Source organism: Barbus barbus (assembly GCF_936440315.1).
Source record: "Barbus barbus genome assembly, chromosome: 10".
Taxonomy (NCBI): domain Eukaryota; kingdom Metazoa; phylum Chordata; class Actinopteri; order Cypriniformes; family Cyprinidae; genus Barbus; species Barbus barbus.
The window spans coordinates 9,481,465-9,507,072 of record NC_136738.1 but is presented as its reverse complement, the minus strand read 5'-3'; the positions used below and the strand labels follow the sequence as shown (position 1 = coordinate 9,507,072).

The following is a 25,608-nucleotide window of genomic DNA, read 5'->3' as shown; positions in this document are numbered from 1 at the left end:
TTAATGGAAGAAAGAAAATCCTGTGAATTAGGACTCCCTAGAGTTGTAAATGAGTTCTGCCCTCTGATGCTATTTATGCTGTAATAGTGCTTTTGATTTGGATGTAGGTGCTAAAATGTTACAGCCATACACAAGGCTTCATTTTGCCAGTGAGTGTATTAATGCTGCTGAAGCAGAGGACATTGTGTTGTGTAATGTTGCAGCCGCTTGTCATAAATCTTCACTGATGTCTCGTGTTTCACTTCTGGCATGTGACTTGATGTCATGTGACAGTGTTATGAAGCTAATGCCACAGTGTGTGATAAGCAGACGGGACCCATGTGTTGATCTGTGTGTGTGTGTTTTTGTGCAGGCTAGCCTGTCTGAGATCCATAGTAATATGTGGGTGAGAAATGGACTGCAGATTAAAGGTCAGGCCATGACTTATGTCCAGTCTCACTTCTGTAACTCCATGATTGACCCAGACATCTACCTCCTGCAGGTAACATGTTGACACTCTCGCTCGCTCACCTAACACTTCTGTACTGAAATAGGTGTTCATCCAGGGTCCAAAATTCTTTGCCACATCTGATTTTATTTTGATTATTTGGCACATCATGCAATTATTTTGATGTAATCAATTGGCAGCCCTAATTATTTATTAATTTTACCACTTTGTTCATATGTCAAAGCCATTCTGCCTCTTTTGATCTTGTTTGTTTGGTTTTATAGAATTGTCACTTACAACATCAAAACTTAAATTTTTTTTAGACAACATGATTGTTTCTCATATTTCCAATAATGTGAGGAATATTCCTTCTTTTTCCTTAAACCTTTCTTGGTTAATTTTCCTTTGAGGAAAAAGTTGTTAGAAGACAGCAGCAAATTTTCTTCAGTAGACAGTTTGATCTGAATAATTGCATCATTCATTGAGGGCTAAGGCAGTTATTATAGTTTGTTTTTAACCATTACTGGCTATTTGAGCCAAAAGCCCATTGCTACTGATATTTTACTGAGTGTTAATGGATCCTGAATGTTTCCTCCTGAGACATTAGTAATTTATCTTAAAGGGATAGTTCATTCAAAGAGCTCTTGGATTTCATCAAAAATATATAAATTTGTGTTTCAAAGATGAACAAAGTATTTTGATTAACTTATTTCAGTCTATTTTTGGTCTTCAGGTGTGTGCGTCTAGACTGGATCCAGATTACTTCATTTCCTCAGTGTTTGAGAGGTGCGACAACATTTCGGTCTTGGATTGTGTTTTCGCACTCAGTGATGGCTCCTAAAAGCTATGTGTTTACATCAGGTTCAAGGTGGTGGATTTGCTGACGATGGCGTCTCAGCATCAGAACTCAGTGCTGGACTCAGAGCAGGAGAGACCCATGCTGGAGGGGGCGCTGACCTTCCTGGTCATTCTGTGCAGTCTCAGAATACACTTAGGTGCATATCTTCTCCATCTCAATAATGCTGACAAAATGAAGCTCAGTAATATGACATCATACAGAAGATAATCAGTGAATCTGAGGCTTCTTACAGCTTGAGAATATGACTCTTTTAGAGTGCTGTATACAATTCTATTCACTTATAGTTGGTTATAAATATGAGCTATTAAAATTAATGGGACTCACACCTGCATTGTGAATGCATGTTCTATAAACGTTCTGTGAAAGCTAGCTGACTTTCACGTTATACAGTGTGATATCACAAGCTTGTCTCATGTGGATTGCCCCCCCCCCCCCCTCCCGGAAACTCAGAGAGATGGAGATATTAACTCATGTCTTTCTCTCTTTGTGTGTCATTGCAGGAATGTCGGATGATGAGATTTTGAGAGCGGAGATGGTGTCGCAATTGTGTATGAATGATCGTACACACAGTTCCCTGCTGGATCTTGTATCCTTTCACCATGAAAACATGATGCACTCACAGGAAGTTCAATAAGTACTCTGCTTTGATTGTGTTTTTGCAAGCGTTAGTACATCTTGTCAAGTTGTACTTGGTTTTGTATCATGAGATTCAAATTACCCCCCCCCCCCCTCTCTTTTTTAGCTAAATTAAATTAAATTAAAATCCAGAAAGAACCCCAGTCCCAAAAGAGCCACTTTATCAGAATTGAGCACATGAATTATAATATAATGCAGATTGCAGCTATGCAAAGAAGCTGTTATTAAATTATGTATGTACAAACATCTGAAAGATTTGCTGTCACTGCTTTCACATGTGAAAGTGGTGTTTCATAAAAAATAAAAGTGGTTTCTTATTGGCCAGAGAAAGTGGAAAAACTAAATTACGACAAATATTTTCACAGCCACACAGGCTTTACTGTATAGCTAATGTTAAATTGTTTCATATTAATCACATTGCAGATCTCTCTGTGGACTTAAATCAAATATTTTGATTACATAAGTTGGAGTTTGATGATTGTCCTTGACTGTAGCTGTAGATCCCGGAGAATCCGAACCCTAAGAGCGGTGTGGTGCCGGGCAGCTGTAGTTTTGAGGAGATGCTGTCTGCTGTAGCTGATTTTAAAGCCCCAGTGTTTGAGCCTGGAGGATCCATGCAGCAGGGCATGTACACGCCTAAAGGTGACACACCTTATTGTTTCGCCATATAGACTATGATGGGCTATTTTCCTGTATATTCACAGTTTTGAGTTGTTGTGTGTACCTCTCATTACCTGCAGATGGCAATGTGAGTCTATGATTGTGGTGTTCGACACATTTCTCTGCATTAGGACAGAAGCATCTGCTCTCTAGCAAGATCTGTCTTTGTGTCTTTGTTTCTGTTACCTGTTACAGAACGTGACCAAACAGACTTCTGTACATTTAAAATTCAGCTCTTTTTTTTAATTTATTTTTTAAGATTTAAAAAAAAGAAAATCTAAAGTATTTTAAGCCCACCAAGGCTGTATTTGTTTTATCAAAATTCATTAAATAAAATGGTAATAATGTGAAATATTATTACAATTTTAATTAACATTTTATTATATTATATATTTTAAAGTATATTTTAAAATGTAATTCATTCCTGCAGTGTCAAAGATGATTTTTTTTTTTTAGCTGCATTTACTCCATTCTTCAATGTCACGTGAACGATCAGAAATCGTTCTTTTATGCTGATTAGACAAACAAATTGTATTTATTAACATGTATTTCATAGTCTGGTCACTGTGACTAATGACACTAGTTTAGGTAATACGCCAACTAAATATCAGGATTGGTTGATCCATTCCTTCAATAAATGTAATCAAGATTTATACAGTGTTTAAACAATGAGTTTATACTGGTGTTCTGCTCATTTTCTAAAACATTTTTTATGTATACTAAATGACTGTATTGTGGTCATTAAGGTTATAGTCTCAGCCTCAGACGTCACGCCCACGGAACGTTAGCTAAACGTCTGAGGCATATGGCACACTTTTCTGGAAACATGTATGTCAAAGTCGACATCTGACTGGTTGAATTAAACTGGATTTCCGGGAGACGCGAGTGTCGCGTTAATTTTCGGTCCGCCAGGAAACAAAGATGCCGTGGCGCCAAACCCCTCACGAAAGAAGAAAGCCGTCGTGTTTACAAATGTGACAACAAACGCTTATCAGGGTCAACTAAATGCTGGATTTTCAAAAGTGTGTGAAATATTTAAAGTTAACGGCATAGAATCTTTAAAATACATCTGACAGTTTGTTATTGTGGCGACATTTCCACGCCCCGAAAAGTGATACTAAACGAAACAAACTATGATTGGTTGTTTGTCGGTCAAACGTCCTCATGGGCGGGCCTTGGCCAACAAAAACGGCCATCTATTCCAGACCTTCAGCCGTCAGTCTGAAGGTCTGGCTATGCGAGACTATTAAGCTCATTGCTCAGCTCTCGCCACAGGGTGGCAGACTGAGACTGTTTTTGTTTTCTTTTCATAACTAGCACCCTGCGTTTATTCTCTGTCTCTGTGTGTGTGTGTATGTTTTCCAGCGGAAGTCTGGGAGAAAGAGTTTGACCCTATAATGGTGATTCTACGAACAGTGTACCGCAGAGACGTGCAGTCAGCCATGGATCGATACGCAGCATTGTGAGTCTCTGAAAGTCTCTCATCCAGACCTCCTCATTTTAACATTCACTTTATTATTTATACACTATGCACCGTCTGTTTCACTTCATTTTGCGCAAATCCAGATTGAGATGAGATATACCTTAAGGTATTGTTTATAAATGCTCACAAATCCGGAACCGTTTATGCAACATGCATATTGTGTGAATTTCTGTAAATATTAGGGCAGCAATTTTCCTGTTACTAGATAAGGCATAAATGGACTATAGTTGGCAATCGCAAAGGAGGAAATGAGACTCTGAATTGTTTAATATAAGAATGCAGTTAAACAACTGCTGTAAAAACATTGAGTCTGAGGTGGAGCCTCTCTGAGATGTGCTCATTGATCATCCTGAAACCAAACTCGCCTATGGAGCCGTAAATTGCTTGATTTTGTGCTGTTGACCTTGAGGGTCGCTCTGTGATAGAGGGAATTATCTTCAGGGTCACTACTTTTCTTGTTCTGAGGAAGGTGTTCATGGAGGGACTTACACCTGAAATGGGTTTTCCCAATTAGATTCATGTCATGGAGAATCAATGCATCACACCTCAAATACAGATTTCCTCTCCATCTTCAGCCTTTACAAACATTACCTCATTTCCTGTTCATTTCAGCCACATGAGGACAAGAGTTTATTTTATTCAATTGAATCTTCCTCTTTTGATATTTATTTGTTTATTTTGCTTACTTCACTTGATATTTCGCTGTTTATTTTGCTATATTTTACTTATTTAGCCATTTTGCTACAAGCTTGCTTTTTTTAAATGAAGATAAAACTGTAATTGAAATTTATTTTACCTCTGGAATATTCATGTTCATTTTTCTGAGTGAAAAAAAAGGTGATAATTATTTCAGTGTCCAGATTTCAGTTTTATCCAACATGAAACATGGGCGTTAACCAGGGCTTGACATTAACATGTTTGCTCACCAGCCACTGAGGCTAGTGGTTTTCCAAAATTACTAGCCACTCCGCATTTTCACTGGACACACATTTGTTGTTGGGAAATAACATTTTATGACTAAAGTTACTACATACTCCAGTTTATTTAAATTGATTTCCAGGTTATTTTTTGCCCATTTAAAGGGCATTTTCCCAAAACTGTTTTAAATGCATGCCATCTTTCATATCAAATTCTTACATTTTATTGATAACGTCACTAAATATAACAAGACAATATAGGGCTGTTACCAATAAAGTTAAATCAGTATTAACAAAACCAATCTTTCCACTGCAGATGAAACAGAAGCAGCTAAAGTAACATTACATATGCAGTTTAATGAAGCTGAAATGTATCATGAATGCATTTACACTGCAGAATAATAACAGCAAATAATAATGTTAAGCTTGGAGTTTTAAATATATGTATGTGTGTATGTATGGATGGATGTATATAATTATTATTCTTTAAGTATAAAAATATGGAATGTTGGGGAAAAAATGCAAAGATAAGCTAATTTTAAATATGAAAGTAAACCGCCAGTAGGTGGCAGCAAGTGACTGTCTTAATGAGTGAGTCATTGAGGCATTCATTCAGAAGATTAGTTCAGATAGCGGATTCATTCAAGAATGAAACAAATGGCTTTGTGAATGGACCACTGAATCAATGACTCAAATGATTCCTTCAAAAACGTTAAATCATTCAGTAACAAAACACCGCTGTGTGGCACAGAAATGCGCAACTGTTTTGCTGTGATCTTTGTTTCTAACTATTTTCGTTAACCAGATCAAGCTAAAATGGTCAACATTGACAATATTGTACTAAAATATATATTAACTACTTGTTTGAACTCTTGTATAAAATCATTGTCAAATTTGCCATCGTGGTTTTCAGGGAAAACGTCAGTCTCTTGGTCATATCATGTTGCATAACTAGGCTTTTTGTTATAAATATAAAAACTAAGTTACATTTTTACAGTAGTATGTTTCTTCTGTGTGCAGTTGCGTTCGTTTGTTTTGATTTCTCCAGACAGGCTGCATGAGCCTCAACTGGCGCGACCTTGTTATTGTTGATTATCCATTATCAATTACGGTTTACACCAAATATAATAAAATAAAATTTAAATAAAATTTTCATTTTAATCGGATTAGTTGTCCAGTTCGGCAAGTAAAAATTCTCTTTCACTTGCCCCTTCAAAAAATCTATTTGTCCCACACAAGCATTAATGTCGAGCTCTGTTACATTATAAAATTATAAAATTCATGTGTTAATGTCAAGCCTCGGCGTTAACATTCACCAATAGCATGCTGGCCTTAGTAATGACAGCTAAAATAGAAGTTATTTTTCTTTGTCATCTTGACTTTAAAAGCGTATTCTGGTTTCTGTAAATTCTGTGGCCTGGTTAAATGATAGTTTTGCAATAGCTGCAAGATCAACATGAAATCCGTAAGTGTTAGAAAAAGAGATGTCATGTACTGTAAGTGGTTTTCAGCAGGAACACTGCATGTGACATTGGCCATGTCAGTTTGTGAATATGTTTTGGTTGTGCTTATGTCCGGCCGCTGGATGATGGATTACCTGTCAAGTGGACTAAATATTTTATGTCCCACGTTGCTTTCAATGCTAATGGAGTCAGTGATGTCTTTAAAGCAGGGCAGCTGTGTTCAAGTCTGATAAAGCTAGAGTATTTCTCAAGCACACTTTTTTGTTTGCAGTTGTTGTGTATGTTTGCACTTTATCAGCTGCATTTATGTCTTCTGAGGTTTTACCTCCATAATATCAGCTGTGCATTGTAACATGGTTTATACATGTCTGTACTTTGACTATATACCAATTCTTAGTCTCTAATTTTGTGAATCACTGGAATCATATACTTACAAAGTTTCATACTGTACTTTATATCCATAACACAATATGGATCCAAAACCCAAACATGTTGGGAATTTACTGGCTAACCTTTTCCATTTTGAATGCAGTCTCGGGTTTTGTTTAATTCTAAGTTGACACATGAAAATTTGCTTGCTGTCTACCTCTACAGTAGTTTTTAAGTAAAGGTTAACATCAGTGTAAAAGTTGATGTTACTGTTGACGTCTCAAAAAATGTGACATCTACTGAGGAGTGGAAGATGTTCAGTGAGTAAGGCCTTACATCTGGGTCTTTTCCTCACACAAGCTATTGTATGACTTCAGAAGACAAGTTGTGGACTTATAATTCCTTTATGGTGCTGACATTTTGGAGACTGACAGCCCCATTCATTTACATCACATTGAAAAGAGCAGCTAGGACAATCTGCTAAATATCTCCGTTTGCATTCAATGAAAAAATAATCATAGTGAATAAATGGTGGTAGAATTGTTATTTTGGTGTGAAATATTATTTTAGCATACATTTCAAATGCTGTTTAATGTTGCGTTTCAGGATTACACTTAAAAATACCCAAAATGATTTTTTATATTTATATTTATTTTTATTTTTTTTATATTAGTATGGAAACTATGCTAAAGCCATTTGCATCGTATATTGATTGCCTTACAAGTACTTGTGTCCTTTGTAGTTTGAAACAGTCCGGCATTCATACGGGGAACCCCTGGCCGCCCTATAAGGAGAGGACCCCTCTGCACCCCTGCTATAAAGGACTGGTGCGCCTTCTGCACTGCAAAACTCTACATATTGTCATCTTTACACTGCTTTACAAGGTAAAACTTATCATGGAATAAAACTGGTGGGGAGGGGGGGGCTTAATTTTTTTTTTTTTCATTTTATATGTAGATGTCTGGTCATCTCGTAGAAGTAAATAAATGGTTTTCCCATTGTCTTTTCACCTCTGTTAACTGTTTTTGTTTATGTTTGTTTAGATCTGGATGGATCATCAGAACATGTCTGAACATGTGTTGTGTATGGTGCTGTACCTGATAGAACTTGGACTTGATAATCAGGTCCAGGATGACAAAGTGGAAGAGGTAAGCTTTTTTTTTTTCCTAAATAAGAGAGGTCTAGTCTCAGAAACATAGCACAGCCACACACAGATGCATGTTACCAGTACTTAATTTGTAAATCGGAAGGTGCTTGAACGCAAAGGGCACAGCGACCTCAGGTTCCTGAACATGCAAAGAACACGTTCTTAAAATAGCATATTCCATGCTGTGGGGCTTACAGGCCTCACTTTCAAATAATTAGCGGGAAATGGATACTGTGCCAATAATTACAAATAATTTTAGACTACTGGCATTAATTTACAAATGAACAGTCACGTAAATAATATATTTTAAATTCAAAATGCGACACATGAGTAAAGTCAAGTAGTTTGCATCACTGGATGTTCTTGCCAGTGTTTTAACATTTCTAGACAATAATTTAATAAACATTTAATAATTAAATATTTAGCTGCTTGCATCTTACCTTGCTCTTGATTGGCATTCAAATCAAAATAAATCATTTTGACAATTTTTTACATTTTGACATACAGATTGCAGCTCATTATGTTATTATTTTATAGCAATATTGATATATAATTTTGAAACTAGAGGTCGACTGATAGTGTATTTTATGAATAATGATAGCTAGGTTGGACCACACTGGCCGATACCGATTAATCAACCAATAGTTTTTAAGATAAATACTGAATGAAAACTACAATAGTGCTATACCATTTAAAAATAGTACTGAACCATACTTTGTAAAAAATAAAAGTATGTATGTATGCATGCACTCACTCACCTAAAGGATTATTAGGAACACCTGTTCAATTTCTCATTAATGCAATTATCTAATCAACCAATCACATGGCAGTTGCTTCAATGCCTTTAGGGGTGTGGTCCTGGTCAAGACGATCTCCTGAACTCCAAACTAAATGTCAGAATGGGAAAGAAAGGGGATTTAAGCAATTTTGAGCGTGGCATGGTTATTGGTGCCAGACGGGCCGGTCTGAGTATTTCACAATCTGCTCAGTTACTGGGATTTTCACGCACAACCATTTCTAGGGTTTGCAAAGAATGGTGTGAAAAGGGAAAAACATCCAGTATGTGGCAGTCCTGTGGGTGAAAATGCCTTGTTGATGCTAGTAGTCAGAGGAGAATGGGCCGACTGATTCAAGCTGATAGAAGAGCAACTTTGACTGAAATAACCACTCGTTACAACCGAGGTATGCAGCAAAGCATTTGTGAAGCCACAACACGCACAACCTTGAGGCGGATGGGCTACAACAGCAGAAGACCCCACCGGGTACCACTCATCTCCACTACAAATAGGAAAAAGAGGCTACAATTTGCACGAGCTCACCAAAATTGGACGGTTGAAGACTGGAAAAATGTTGCCTGGTCTGATGAGTCTCGATTTCTGTTGAGACATTCAGATGGTAGAGTCAGAATTTGGCGTAAACCGAATGAGAACATGGATCCATCATGTCTTGTTACCACTGTGCAGGCTGGTGGTGGTGGTGTAATGGTGTGGGGGATGTTTTCTTGGCACACTTTAGGCCCCTTAGTGCCAATTGGGCATCGTTTAAATGCCACGGCCTACCTGAGCATTGTTTCTGACCATGTCCATCCCTTTATGACCACCATGTACCCATCCTCTGATGGCTACTTCCAGCAGGATAATGCACCATGTCACAAAGCTCGGATCATTTCAAATTGGTTTCTTGAACATGACAATGAGTTCACTGTACTAAAATGGCCCCCACAGTCACCAGATCTCAACCCAATAGAGCATCTTTGGGATGTGGTGGAACGGGAGCTTTGTGCCCTGGATGTGCATCCCACAAATCTCCATCAACTGCAAGATGCTATCCTATCAATATGGGCCAACATTTCTAAAGAATGCTTTCAGCACCTTGTTGAATCAATGCCACGTAGAATTAAGGCAGTTCTGAAGGCGAAAGGGGGTCGAACACAGTATTAGTATGGTGTTCCTAATAATCCTTTGTGTGTGTGTATGTATGTGTATATATATATATATATATATATATATATATATATATATATATATAAGATCATTCAAGTTAATGTTGACAGGTGCAACCTCGAAATTTAACAATTTAAAAATGTTTTAGTAAATTTCAAGATGTGATTGAACACCTGATGATTATCTAATCAAAATAACAAAATATTGCAGTTGCACACTGACATGGATTTTTGCAGATTAGCAATTTTTACTTTTCCAGCTGTCGACTATTGGTGCTAATTAATCGACAGAACCGATCAATCGGTCGACCTCTATTACAAACGGTTGGCTAAATTATACAGCCCTACAAACAAGTGCAGCAAACCTGGAATTCCTTTTTTTTTTGTTTTTGTTTTTTCTCTTTTTTTTTGTTTTTTTTTCTGTTTGCCATGTGTTTCAGTTTCCCTGGAAACAAAGTAGATTCCTAACACACTCAATTCAACCACCAGCCAGCACACTGTAATTACTCTATTAGTGCTTAACTAATTAAATCAGTGTTAGTCCTGAACAGAACGGCTTCTGACTAGATTGTTTGTGGCAGCTGAAAGCACAAGCTTTCGATAAGGATTCCAAGCTGTTGTTGTTTTGTCCGTCTTGCTGATGTTTTTTTTTAACTCTGTTGTAGGAGCCCTGTATTGAGGAGCACTGCCATGACAGCTGGTTCCCAGGTACCAGTCTGCTGTCTAACCTCCATCACGTCATCAACTTTGTGCGGGTTCGAGTGCCAGAGACGGCACCTGAGGTGGAGAGGAAGAGAGAAAGGGAGAGAGAACGAGAAACTCCACCCAGCACGAGCTCTGAGAGCAGCACCTTCGGACAGGTGAGCCAGACACTGTCAGGTGTGCAGGGTAATCTGACTCAAAGGGTTTGTAGACAGGGTCATCGATCTATGCTATGCAGAATGCTGATGTGTTTAGTGTTTATGACTCTCATTTCACAGAGTTCCAGAAGACTGACAGGAAATTGGAGAGAGGTAGAAGGATTTGGGAATGATTTTAAAGTGGTTTGAAATTACTGAAGAGTTCAGTTTTGAATAACCGAGTTTGGAATGGTTTGAATTAGGACGTCTGCACTCGTTATGTTTTGTAGACATGCTTTTGAAATATTCATAGACCAGTTGCTCCTTTCTTGTCATTAATGTTTCCAATAATTATACTGACACGAGTGGGTCTGTGACAAATAAGCTTGTCTGAGATTATGAAAACGGGAAGAAAATATATTGCTTAAAATTGATGTGCAAAGATTTTAGAATAATATATTCTTAGTGCTTGCAAAAAAGCTTTATTAATTAAAAAATGTCAAGTGATGTAAACAAGTAACGATAATTTTAATACATGACCGTGAGCATCTGATGGATGATGTTGTTGAACATTCTTTTTAAGTTAACTCATTTTTCATGTGATTACAAATAATGACTTTTTAATAATGGCTTTTACTGTTGTTGTGAGGATCAAATGCTCAAAATATTAATATTTTGAAACATGACTACTTTTGAAAAAAGAAAGAAGTTTTGCCAAGTAAATAGAAACACTACAGTTCAAAAGTTTGGGATCAGTAATATCTTTATTTTTTTCTTTCTTTCTTAAAGAAGTCTCTTATGCACATCAAGGCTGCATTTATTTGATTGTAAAATACTGAAAAATGTGAAATATTAAACAAATAACGGATTTCTTTTTTAATATACTTTATTTATTCCTGTGGTGGCAAAGCTGAAATTTCATTTTCATTTGTCTTGTGTAGATTTTATGCAACATTAAAAATGTGTTCTTCATTGAAGAGGTTTATTCGAGTCTTCGGTTCTCTGAAGAAATTGCACACAGATGAATACCATGCCATTGACCCAAATACAAATAAATGCACAGGAAATAGAGCACTGGTCATAATGTACCTTGTGGTACTTTTAGTTTCTGTGATTGTGTGTGTTTTATTTTTCTCTTTCTTTTTTTTGGCCTGTGCATTGTAAACTGTGCCAGTTTTCTCCTGCTTGGTTTGTTTGACGTGCTCACAGAATGTTCTAGCTAGAGATGAGTGATGAGAGGAAGTTTTCTTTTAACTGCATGCGTTTCAAGTGATGTATATTGATATGAGTCTTCAGCCCAGCGGTCAGCGTTTCACTGCTCATCGCTAAATATTCATCCACTTCAGTGAGATCAGCATGCAAATTAAACACACTATGGACAACTGACATGTTCCATAAGGGTTAGTACTCCGAATGTGCAAAGGAATTGTCCTTTACTATATTGATTCCAGAAAATGTTCTGCCAACCGTGGGTCAGAAATGAAAACATTTTAAACTAGAGTAAAGCAGGTCTGTGTTTATGACCAATGTCAGGTCTAACCTTGAGTGTCACCTTTGTGTAATTCACAGAGTTTGACGTCCTTCTGTGATCTTATTTCCTGTGCTTCTGTTTCCCCCGTTGGGCAGCAAATGTCATTTGCCTTATAACAGTTTCTTATGAGACATAAAGTGCTCTTCCTTTGGGACTGCTTACTGGTTCAGAAAGCCAAATCCTTGTTTTAGCTGCATACAAATTTCAGCACATGGATATGCCTTATGGGACTTTTGTAAGGGGCTGAACACACAGAACATGTTTTTGCATTGAAGTGTGATGCTTTTCCATTGTTTTTGGATGTAAACATCCTCTGGCCTGTGTCTTGTGTTTTTCTGTGTGAACAGTCCCTACGAGTTTAAATCTATTAATGCTAAGGAGTGGTGACTCAGCAGTTTCTTAAAAGTAATACAGCAAAAATCCATATCCTAACGATGGCAAACAGGAAGTGAGGCTGTAAGAATATTGACAGCATTTTTAGCTATATATTACACACAGCTTTGTTAAAATACTTGTCAAGAGTTATATAGTATAAATGATGAAAAATCATGTTTACTATAAAATGGATACAATGATTACTATAAAATAATCCAAAAACTCCAAATTCTGATTGGATGAGCATCATTTAAACTGTTGTAAAATGCTGAAAGCGCATCTTTTATTAATGCAAATTGGTAATATTACTATGCATTCGGATTATTGCTATTAGTAAATGTGCTAAAACACCCTGTTAACCCATAACTAAGTGACCCAGAATCTGTCTGTCAGTCAACTGTCTGTTATCCGTCCGTCCGTCCGTCATCTATCAATCTATCTGTCATTCATCCATCCATCAGTCTGTCTGTCTGTCATCTGTCTATCAATCTCTCTGTGTGTCTGTCTGTCTGTTTGACTGACAGCCTGCACATCCTTATACCTCCAACTTTCCAGCTTCACTTCAGATTTTCTTGCCAAGCTTTCTTAAAGGCCCCTATATACTTCAAACGAAATCGAAGAACGAACTGATATGACGTAATTTCAAACAAACCATGCCAATCACGCAATCGGTGGGTGTGTTCTGGAACCCCACCTTCTTTGACCTGCGTTTTTTTTTTTTTTTTTTTTTTTTTCCCTGTTCGTTGCTCATTCAACGGAGGTCAGGCACGAGAACAAAGTCACTAGCAACATAAATACACTGTCGAATATATCTGCACCTTTACGATCGCTCGCGGAAAGATTAGATTCAGAGAAAGCCTTTAATTCCTAGAAAGAAATTCCAACGAAGCTTGGTGTCGAAAATCCGGTGTTATTCAAAAAGCGACAGAGAGAGAAATCAGATTTGCAAGTTTTCCAAAGCCATGACAAGAAATGAAAGAGTAAAGAAAAAAGGTAGCAAGTACTAAATACGTTTCAAATAAATGTTACACCATACTGCTGCTGCTGCTGTTGTTCTTTCAATAAGCGAATTTAAAAGTTATGCAATAAATGAAATGCCAAAATAACATACACTAATAAACCTGTTTTTATCAAATCATGACACCACATAAAATATAAAAAAAGTGTAATAATGTATCAAGTTTAATAAAATAAATGAACACTAATAAAATAAAGTAACAAACAGGTTTGTATTATTGATGACTCCCAATATTTTTTTTCCACATCATGCTAAAGCTTTCAGATTATGAGCCGTTCACACTTAAAGGACTGATTATGGGAATGGAATGGTTCTTTGTATTGCAAACATGATACTTGACTCTGAACTGCTGCTAATCATTATTCTTTTGTCTAATATTCTGACCATTGGTACCCGTTTCACACCTATAGATAGTCAAGTCACCTTTATTGTGTCAAAGCAACTGCACAATATAAAAATCGGAAAATAGTGTGTCAAGAATGTAAAATGACAAGATTAAACACTCAATTTTCAGTTAAAGGCATTTCATTATTGAATTCAGTGATGGCATCGTCCAGCTCAGTTCAGTTTAAATGGTGTCTGTGCAATCAGGTCGACGATATCGCTGGAAATGAAGTTTATCGTAAATGAAGATGCACCATCATTACGTTGTTGTGTTTAGGGTATACGCGTGAGCGGCGCGACACGTTTGCATTAAATCTACACCCCGCCTCCAGCAGCGCGGGGGTGTTGGAATGTTCAAAATTGTATACCGTCGCTCAGCCTTTTCAAACTTCTTTTTGCCCCCAAACGAAGAACGAAAACTAACTTCATTTCAAGTATATCATGGCCTTAAGCAACATCAATATATGTCTTGACTATTTTTTTATGTAATTATTGCATAATGCACATTCAGATTTTTTATATTACATTTTTAGTAATGATAATTAATAAACTCTTTATTAAATATTTTATCATGTGGCGCTTAACGCATTTTATAAAAGCGCTAGGCCCTTTAAGACATTGCATTAAAGTGATTTAACACCTGGACTCAACCTCCAGTGGGTTATTTCTTTAATAATAGCTTGTGAATTACTTGCTGGGAATGACTATGACCAAACAAATCTCCTCTATGTAACAGTGGATGTGCTGTTGGTGCTTGGTCTCATAATTGTCACTTGCAGCTGTATGTCTTATTTTCATTCTGCCTGCTTATTCTCTGTCTGTGGTTTCTCCTCAGAACCTGCGTGAGGCTCAGGTGTTCAGTCTAGTGGCGGAGCGCAGAAGGAAGTTCCAGGAGATCATAAACCGCAGTAACCACGAGGCCAGTCAGGCGGCGCGGCCCAAGACCTCATCCTCTCGCTGGCTGCCACCCGGTTCACCTCCACAGCTGGTGACTGAGATCCTGGAGATCCGTGAGAGCATGCTTTCTCTCCTGGTCAAACTACACCAGAAACTGTCTGCCAAGCAGAACTCTCTGTCTCTGAGCTGGTTGGCCGAGGTGGATCCGGCTCATCACGCACACGGAGATGGGTTAACAGCCATCGAAAGGATCCTGGCCAAAGCTTCCGCCCGAAGTCGGCACAGCAAGAGGTGCCTACAGGAAATCTGTGGGAAAGTGTGTCCACCTATACCCCCCAAGAAGAACAGTCCTGGAGATAAGAAGAGCATGGATAAGGAAGAGAGGTGTGTGTGTGTTCCCCGTTTAATTTCCACCCAAAAATATGCATTTTTTTCACCCTTACTCAAAGGATTAGAATGAATTAAACATGCTGTTTATCCATTTGATTATGGGAAAGATGTTGCCTGCAAACCAAACCAACTATAGTATGCGCATTGTCTGGAGGTTACCATAGAGCAGTATTAGAGGACTTTGCTCATTTGTTTGTCCCTGACATTGTCAGCTGGAAACTCTTGAAGCGTGTCGTTCCTGTCTGTATTAGTTTATGCCCCTCTATAAAGTGTCTGGTTCCTCCCATCCAAATAACAAAGGAGAGAGATTGACAGTGACACAATGCTCTCATCTAATCAAGGTTGCCAGGTATTTATAAGGCTTTGTTGTATGCTGTCAGTGGGCAGAATTTGTCATTAAACTGATTGTTAGGGTTACCAGATATTCACATATATTAGAGTATTTTTTGAGGGACAAAAAGACAAGAACAATGAGCATTAATGCACATTTTCTGAGGTAAAGAATTATACAGGCTAGTGTTGTCAAAAGTATCGACCGCAATATCATTAGGTACTGAAATTTTAACCCTCAATTTCCCACTAAGATTTGAGCGCTGTTGAGCAGATTCTTAAACAGTGCTGTTTGGCCATAGTGTTCACACACTCGACAGATACGTCTGTGATTGAGAGTGAAGCTATGATCATTGTAGCCAATCACAGATGTGTCTGTTGAGCACGTGAACACAATGACCAATCAGCGTTGTTTAAGAATACTAATACAGGCTAAATAAGTTTTGAATAACCATAACAAAAAGTAGCTTTAGAAAGACATTTTTTGTTGGGTTAGAGATGATTGGGTTTGTGAAATCAATATCACATTCGAAATCGTGAAATAACAAGAAATGGAAATGACTACATACCAGCCAGAATTTCAATTGGTCCATCCCTAACTAATGAACATTTCCATTGAAATGCTGAACGATTGACTGAGAGCAAATATATGCTCATTTTCAATCAAAATCAAATGCATCCTTCAAACAGTTATGGAATGTAGTCATGTTATCATCACATCAACATTTCAGAACCATTTGATTCTAACCCATCATTCATAGCCTTTGAAAATGGGCATTTCATAATTAACAGTTAATAATGATGCAAATAATTTCTGTTTTGACATCTGCAGGCGTCAAAGGGCCAGAGAGAGACAGCAGAAGTTGCTGGCGGAGTTTGCCTCCAGGCAGAAGAGCTTCATGGAGACTGCCATGGATGTTGGTGAGCTTGAACATGAGCTGAAGTTGTTTGCTGACCTTTTATTAAACACGTCTGATGAGTCTCTCCAGCGGTTAATTAGCAGATGATCAGTTTCATGTTTATTTTGACTTATGTCTGAACTGAAGACACAGCATGCATTTTTAATCGGTGTGTTTTAAGTAGATGTTTCCACCTTATCTTTGAGTCTGTCTGTGGCCGTTGTTCTGTATGTATCTGGGATGTGCAAAACCCGGCTCATACGTTGGGGGGGCATTTAAATGAGATTTGTTTTAGCATTGAAAAATAGCCAAGGGATATAATTGACTGCAGAAATCATGAGAAACATTTTTTAATATGTGGAATTTAGAATTTCAGATAAGGTTAGTCTGTTTAAATATATCAAAATTGTCAAATTAAAGCAGTTAATTAAAATAGTTCATACAGAAAGTGCTGCATATGAATCTATTATGGTATTGGCCTAATATTTTAAGAACATTTAAGGAATATTATTGTAGCTTCATGTATGGGTAGCTCTATTTAGACGAATTTGTGTAAAATTCTGGATTTAATTATATGCTCTTTAGTGTAGTATTCTTAACTATTTAGTCAATTGCATTTTACAGTCCATTACTACACCGTTTTGCGCACAGTTTAGAGGACGTGGTAAACTTGCAGAAGTCCTTGAAGGCTGAGGCTGTGGGCTGTAATCTTACTCTCTGAAGGAAGGTGACTCAAATTGCCTCCGTTCTGCCCTTCACACTCCCTCAGGCCTTTTTAGCACAGCCTTGTGTGTGGGATTCTCAGGGGCCATACTGTTCCGCTTCAGGGCAGTTCTGCTGTGTGATGGTCCCCGAGATCAAAAGAGAATGCAGTGACACTGTGTTTAAGACATGAGTGATGAAAGTTTATTATAAGCCTTACTATATCTCGGTGTAGTCAACATCATATCCTACACATGACCCCCCCCCCCCCCCCCCCCCCCCCCCCCCCCCATGTACTATATATGGGACGATTTAAAAGATCAGAATCTCTTTCTGGAATTTAGGTATAAGCATTACTTGAGATTGTCAATTTTAGTACCGATAGTAATATATTAAACAAATGTAACTATACCAGTATCAGTAGTACTACCTACTAGGGTTGTGACGGTGAGGACTTTTTTTACACCGGTTTCTCAAAGTTTAAATAGGTATACAAAACTGAAAATAAGTAAACACTGAGGAACCAAATAAATAAGAAAAGTAGAAATTTGATTAGCAATACTAATATGAAAGCTTGGAGGCACAGCATACACCTTGATGTCAAATAAAATTAATTACACAAAGTTTAAATAAAGTAAAAATCATCAAACATTGTGGAACCAATTAAATGTTAAAAAAAAAAAAAAAAAACTTCCAAAATCTCCTTCGATAAACGGCAAAAGTCAACAGGCTTTTCAAAATCCAGAATATTGCCAAACAGGTGCTTTTGCATTTTGTTTCGAAAGTGAATCATCAGCTATTAAGACAATAGGTCTGTCTCACCTCACTCTTCTTGTCAGTCAGCTGGACTCGCTTTCCTCACGTGATAAATGAATTCGGATCTGGGATTGAGCAGCCGCTTTCAGTTTTTAATTGTAGTGTCTGTTCTCTAACTGAACTAAATGATTTTTATTACTATAAAAAATCTAAACGACGGTGGTAACCGGTGTTGCGGCTTAACCACAGTATAACCTTCAACACCGACTATCGCAGCAAACCTAGTACTACCAAGCATCTCTGTATGAAAGGGACTTGTCTGTTAAAGATGATTATTGTATGGTGCAGGTATTTGTGAATTTTATGTTTAGAGCAGTAGTGATGCACCAGAGTATGTTTCTACATACTTTCTAATGTTCATTTATGTTCGTTTCATTCTATGACTAGTAGTAAAGAGGAAGACATGATTAGTTCTTATGTGCTCTGCACTGTCACTGAATGATCTGTCGTGGCACATTAAAGCATGTTAAAAAAAAATAAGCTTATTGCAATTATTGGATGGCAGGAGCGCTACAAATAATGTTTTGTTTACACATCTACTGAAAACAACATAGACTAAAAGATTGATCTTAATCAAAATTGAAGATTCATTAAAAACGAGAAATAAATATTGTCCGCCCAGCCCTAGCATCCACACAGCTGGCATGTTTAGCTGCTGTAGATTATCCACATTGTGCATAAAAAAAAAAGTTAAAGTTTATCCTACTCAAATGTGTGCATAAGCTTTTTTTTTTTTTTTTTTTAGGCGCATAAAAATAGGTGGATGGAAACAGCTACTGACACAGTCATTGCACCATTGGAGAAACACTTGATTAAATGTTACCATGAATGATTTTTGCCCTCCAAAACTAAAAATTCACTTTCTGCCAAATATTTTCGGTCGCTGAAATTTCTGTGCGTCACCTATAGAAAAATGTGTTTTGAATAAGGATGATATCTGATCTGTTTAGAGAAACAGGATTTGTCTTGTTCAACAGAAGTCAACAGCAAATGCTAAGGTGACGTTGAGATTTGGCTGAAATATTAGCTTCAGGCGCCCATGGCTGATGTCCTCGCTCACATTGAGCGGTGTCTGTATTATAGATGTGCACGTGCCTGCGATTGTCAGAATAAAACATTCTCTTGAGCTCTGATGTACAGGCTCCATTTGTTTTCCAGATTTGAATCAAAGGTCACTTTGGGCATGAATATTTGCACTGGAATTCTAATGAGATAAATTGGGCCAGCATTTCGAGCATCTGTGCATATGGAAATGAAACTCAGAGCAGTACTAGATGCCTTCACTTAACAGTGAAAGGACAGTAAACACTGAAAACAGCAAAAGGTACTTACTGAGGGGTATGAGGTTCAGTCTGCCTGATCAAAAATCAAATCATCACAATACAGTTCTAATTAAAGAGAACTTGAGAGCCAAAATACAGTCTCACATAGCCACTACCTTTGTTGTCTACATATGAAGCTTGACTTAGTCGACTTCAAACAAGAACCGCAAAACTTCTGTGGAGACACAATTTTGCATCCGCTCACAAAAATTTTACATTCCCCCAGAAACTTTAATTTGCTTACTTTCATTGCTTTTGTTTTGGAACGTAATATTAGGTGACAGGAAAAATTATATTTCAGCGTCTTTGAGTGAACCTACTTTCTCGGGGGAACACAAAAGCATTCAAATATAGAATTTTCTATTTATTTGTTTGTTGATGAAAATAACAATTGGCCATTAACATTTTGACATTTATTATAGGATTCAGCTGCCCTTTTGCTACCCCCAGGAACACAGTGATTGAAACTAATCTCTTTTTATAATTTTGGGTTTAATTATGTGTAGGATAATAATTCAATGTCCTAACAAATTGCTTTTTATTTTTATGAAAAACATCTCGTGTGTTATTTGCTGCTTAATTGCTTAGTCTTAATTACTTCATTTTTTGTAATCTAGTGGTCTGCTTAAGCTTGTTCACTGTAAAATAAGAGCTTGACTGATGTGTTGACTGGCAGACCTCTGTATTAACGCTTGAGTTTGAACCATGAACCTGGTGTATGCTTGTGTGTTTTTGATGAACAAGTACTTCTGGATAAAAACAGGTAGATGGATTTGAATGAAATTATGATTGAAATCAACAAATTGTAGTTTCACCATCATGATATTTGAGATTTTGACCTGTCTTACGGTGTATAAATGTCATGAATTGTCCGCATATGAGGACTAGTTGTCACAGTGTTTCGTATTTTAGTGTTGAGTTGGGATGGGTGTGTTAAAGGGCAGCAGTTCCAGGCAGGCTGCCTCAGGCAAACACGGTCACATTAACTCTCCAACACAAACATTTCATTTCCCCATACACTTCTCTGTCTCTGTCTGAGCACCTAAAGCTATCAAACACACGGTGACATTTACAAAGCCTCTATTTGCTCTGAAATTGAACATGTTCTTTTAACATTTAGGAGTGATTTAGAAAAGGTAATTAATCCCCGTGAATATGTCAGTCGGGAATGGCGCATATCAGCAGTGTTCGTGACTGGGAATGCTACTTTTAAAGCGATGGAAAATATTACATTGCTCATTATAATTAGTAACTAAATGCAATACATCCCTAATTGTCTTTCATTGGTGTAATGTAACAAGGTAGTAATACTTTACAGTACTTAAGTATTTTTTTGTGGAGTATCTGTTCTTCACTTGAGTTTATAGTTCTGTCATTACTTTTATCTAAATACAGCAGATGTTGTATAGCCATATTATGATATAATCACAAAGTTTTAGGCACATTAACAGTTTTAGGATACTATGACCTTCACAGATAGCAGAATATTCTGCTCATTTCACACATGCCGTACAAAAACAGGGTTCATACTACATTAACTCTGCTGTTACTGCTTTTAATGCATGACTGCCTGAACCTCCATTAATTGTTTAATTTAACCAGGAGAGGGCAAAAAAGTAATTTAGATCCACATTATGTAACTAATTAAGTTTTGCCAATATACTGCGCTCATAATTCAAGTTCATGTATTGGATTTTTACACCCGTCTTCTCATGCTTGGCTTCTCACTGTGTTTTGGTTTTGTGTAAAACACCAAACCCTTACAAAAAAGTACTGTGATGGGACCATGGTGCAGTGGGATGCCACGATAATGAATGATTGCCATATTCATAAGGGGAAGTCGTGGCCTAATGGTTAGAGAGTTGGACTCGTGATCCAAAGGTTGCGGGTTCGAGTCTCCGGCCGGCAGGAATTGTAGGTGGGGGGAGTGAATGTCCAGCGCTCTCTCCACCCTCAATACCACGACTGAGGTGCCCTTGAGCAAGGCACCGAACCCCCAACTGCTCCCCGGGCGCTGCAGCATAAAATGGCTGCCCACTGTGTTCACGGTGTGTGTGTGTGTTCACTGCTGTGTGTGTGCACGTTGGATGGGTTAAATGCAGAGCACGAATTCCGAGTATGGGTCACCATACTTGGCTGAATGTCACTTCACTTCACTTCACTTCATGTACAAAGCTACTCTATAGAATGCCATGTTGATTTTTTATTTTATTTATTTATTTATTGCTTTTGGAGCTTCAAACTGTGCTGGACTCTCTAAAGATCTGATGAGCAGTCAATATCTACACAACTTAAACTGAATGTGATTGATCACCTTAGGGAAAGTATCCCTGATGGTTGATCCAAATTGATCTTCATTTATGCTTTAAAATCTAGTGAGCTGTCTTGATGTCTACTGATTTGTTTTTCAATACTTTTCATTATTGAATGAAGTAGAATTATTTGTAATTAACATTTCTCTCAACTCATTTTGTCAGTTTTTTTTTTTTTTTTTTTTTTATTCTTGCTAGAACTTTTTGCAATGCATTTTGCGATTGCCACCTGAGTGAGGGATGCACAGAATTTGCTCAAAACAAAGTATCTCGAAAGGCAGCATAATTTTGCTGCCTATATTTTGGAACAGCCTTCAGACCTTTGGTGCCTTAAAATGCTGTAGAGTATTTGTGGGCAGGTCAGTAGTTGACCTTTTATTTGAAGGGAAATATTTTGATCTACCAGTCGGTCTATATACAGTAATTCTTTTTTATTTGTTATCTGACTGTTTTGTTTGATTTTGTGTTTAAAAGAGTCACCTGAAACAGATGCAGTGATGGACATGGGCTCGGCAGAACCTCTAGACTCAGAAGTTTTGTATGACTGTGTAATCTGTGGTCAGAGCGGCCCATCTACTGAAGACAGACCCACAGGACTGGTGGTACTGCTGCAGGCTTCATCAGGTATCACACACCTTTTATTATTAACAATGTATCTGTGTCTATTTCAGCAGTGGTCGATATTAGTGTCTTTTAATGTCTCTAAAGCCTCGTTCAGGCTGTCAGCCCAAATCCGATCGTATTTAAATAGTCTGAACGGCAACGAACTACATGAAATCCGATTTGTGTAAATCCGTTTCGAGCTACATTCGTATGTGGTTTGGAATCCTATTCAAATCGCATTTCTGGAAATCTGTTTCAGTTTGACCATCCAGATCCAATTTAGCGTAGCTTTTTCACATCCTCATGCCACATAAAACGTAAACGCGTCAGACGTTTTTGCTGAAAATATGCTGAACATCTTTGCAGAAACAAGCTTGTGTCATTGCGAAGCATTTATGGACACACAAATCGGATATGAACAGTTGCGATATGCTGTGTGGACAGTCAGTTATTCAAATCAGATTCCATCCGGATATGCACAAAGTCGGATTTGGGCCGACAGTCGGAACAAGGCTTAAAGCCAGCCGGTCGCACACCGGACGAGAAGAGCAGCGTCACATCATGCCACGTCTGTACATTGTTTTGAAATATGATTTAAGGCGCAGCGCGATGCTTCTGGTCCGGTGTGCGATAGCCTTCATAGTGTAGTTTAGGCTAACATTAAATAAGATAATATGAGGGATTCTGTAATGGAACCTGTTGTCAATTACAATTTCATGTGATGAACTCTGCTAATAAAAGAGGTCTTCCCCTTTAAATTTTCCTTATTGGAATATGACGTCATTTTTAGAGAGGAAATAAATGTCCGGTGTTGTTAGCGTTTCACATGTTCAGGTCGACGTCCTCTAAGTCTTTCTCTGTTCTTCTGCTGAAGCCGAATTGTGAGTGTGTGAATCTCCCTCTGAATCTGTGGAAGTTTTCGGAGTGCTTGTTTCTCCTGTTGATGCCATATTGGGAGTGATTCGAGTCTGCCGCTGAAGTCGTGTTCAGAATGCTTATTTCTCCCGTTGATGATGTGTTTGGGGAGAAGTTATGCCGTTAACATGATTTAAAACGGAGATTGAAGATAAGTCAAGCATGTTAGGGAAAGTGTAAGTGCAACTCTCCTTTTTTGTTGTTTATTATTAAAGGAGGAAATTGATGGTTATTTCTGTGCTAATTGTATTTCCCTTGTTTGTGTTTAGGGGTGGGTTTTTGTTTCTTTATTTGGAATTGGATACAGTTTTGAACTACCAATGCTCAACGGACATTTCGTAACGCGTTTGGTGATTTACACTATGAACGATGTCAGGTCGGCCGACATTTATCACCATATTTGTGGAATGTAAGGTATGGACATTACATGAGTGAAAATCACCCTGCTAAATACGTTTTGAATGGACTGGGAGCTATGAAGTTACATATTACTTGCTTTTCCGTGAAGTGGTATTTTTGTGTTTGGTTTTTTTGTCCTTTTTGATATGTTTGGATTTATTGTATTGTTGAATTCAGAGAAGATATTGTGAATGTGTAATGTATTTCCTGAAACTGTGAATATATGTTATTTTCACCTGCTTGTTTGGTTGCTGAAGGGTCATTTGAATTAATAACATAACACGTGATTATAGATAGGATATGATCGGGATCTTATAAATGGATATAACATGTATTAGATTCCTTTGGGACGTTTTTTTTTTTTTTTTTTTACTACTAAATTGTCTGGATAGTTACCAGGCTGGCACCTCAAATTAAAATCGTCACATAAAAAGTGGCACCCCAGATGGGACTTTAATGAACAATATCCTATTGATGTGTTTTTGTTGAAATCCAATTGTTAGGAAGAAAAAATGGCCACTTCAGCAAACATTTCTGAATTGGGGAATTCATTGTTGTTAGATGAGGAGGATGTATCTGGGTATATTTTCTCCAAAGTTAAAGCAGCTGAATCTAATAATGTAGTTGAGCAGTCTTACTCTGGGCAGGTTGGTGGTACTCAATGTTCTATTTTGGATATGGACTTGTGTGAAGATTCTTTAATGTTCCCCTCTTTACCACCTCATCATACTCCTCCTGTAGGAGGTTCTCACAAGCCAGATATTGATTCTTTTTTTCAAACAGTGGAAACTATTCGTCTTTCTCAAAATAATTTTTCTACAGTTGTAAATCAGAAAATGGAAACCCTTCTGGACATGCAAATGAAATGTAAAGATGAATTGAAAGAGTCTATCTCAAAACTTTTTGAGGATATGTCTACTCTTGTGAATGAAAAACAAATGGAGTTAGTTCAGGTTGTGAGAAATCATATTGAACATTTGCAGAATCAAGTAACTTCCACCATAAACTGGCGAGTAAAGCAGCTACATTCTGAAGTGTTGAAAGATATTAATGCTGTTATCACTCCAATGGGGCAGACTGTACATCATTTGGAAACTGAAATATCTGCTCTCACAAAACAAGTGGATAAAAGCATCTTAGAAGTTCAGTCCAAGAAAATTCAATCACTTCCAGCTACTTTGGTTGGTGATGCTTTGGTTCAAACTACTCTTCCTCCTCCGATGGATTTTATTCAGACAGGGGCTACTCTTAATCCTCACAGACTACAGTCCACTTTGCAGAATGTTGCTGAAAGAGATCTTGTGTCACCTAATGATCCTTTTTTATATGAAGATACAAAAACAAGATCTCTTGGGAAAAGTCCAATTAAATTAGAGTTTCCTTCCTTTGGTAGGATGGAAGATACAGTTGATCCCTTGCTGTATTTGGAAAAGTGTAATGATTATCTCGCTTTACAACCCCTTACTCAGGAAGAGCTTTTTGTTACTCTCAGGAACGTTTTGCATGGGACTGCTCGAGATTGGTGGGATGTGGCACGATTGGAAATAACCACCTGGGATGAATTTGAGCAGAAGTTTCGAACTGCTTTCTTGTCTGAGGATTACGAAGATGAGTTGGCCGAACGTATCCGAACTCGAGTACAAGGTGAAGGAGAGAGTATTCGTGATTTTGCTTATATGTATCGATCGCTTTGTAAACGTTGGAAACCTAACATTGAGGAAGATGAGATTATAAAGATGGTTTTGAAGAACATAAATCCTCGACTGGCTAGTCAACTAAGAAGTAGCAGTGTGGGTACAGTGGATGGACTGGTTCGGTTGGGTCAACATCTTGAAAAAGATAGAGTAAACCAAAGGAACTATGAACAAAGGAGAGACTCAGAGAAAAAATTTCAATCTAAAATTCAGCCTACCTCTGTAGGTTATCAGACTCCTTCACAACCAAGTGCTTCCAATTCTGCTGTCCCTGTGCTT

General features: G+C 37.7%; 1 protein-coding gene across 2 annotated transcripts in view; it reads left to right on the top strand.

Moving 5' to 3' along the window:
* The window catches only part of LOC306876463 (E3 ubiquitin-protein ligase ubr3-like), an 80,157-nt gene that overhangs the window by 18,548 nt on the left and 36,001 nt on the right, over positions 1–25,608 (top strand). For both annotated transcript variants that reach the window (XM_079427639.1, XM_079427638.1), the window contains exons 14-25: positions 353–481; positions 1,161–1,213; positions 1,289–1,422; positions 1,787–1,872; positions 2,423–2,564; positions 3,948–4,044; positions 7,557–7,698; positions 7,858–7,962; positions 10,569–10,763; positions 14,886–15,331; positions 16,500–16,588; positions 22,193–22,342. In XM_079427639.1, the coding sequence (XP_079283765.1) occupies positions 353–481; positions 1,161–1,213; positions 1,289–1,422; positions 1,787–1,872; positions 2,423–2,564; positions 3,948–4,044; positions 7,557–7,698; positions 7,858–7,962; positions 10,569–10,763; positions 14,886–15,331; positions 16,500–16,588; positions 22,193–22,342 (1,768 nt within the window). The remainder of the gene's footprint in view (positions 1–352; positions 482–1,160; positions 1,214–1,288; positions 1,423–1,786; positions 1,873–2,422; positions 2,565–3,947; positions 4,045–7,556; positions 7,699–7,857; positions 7,963–10,568; positions 10,764–14,885; positions 15,332–16,499; positions 16,589–22,192; positions 22,343–25,608) is intronic.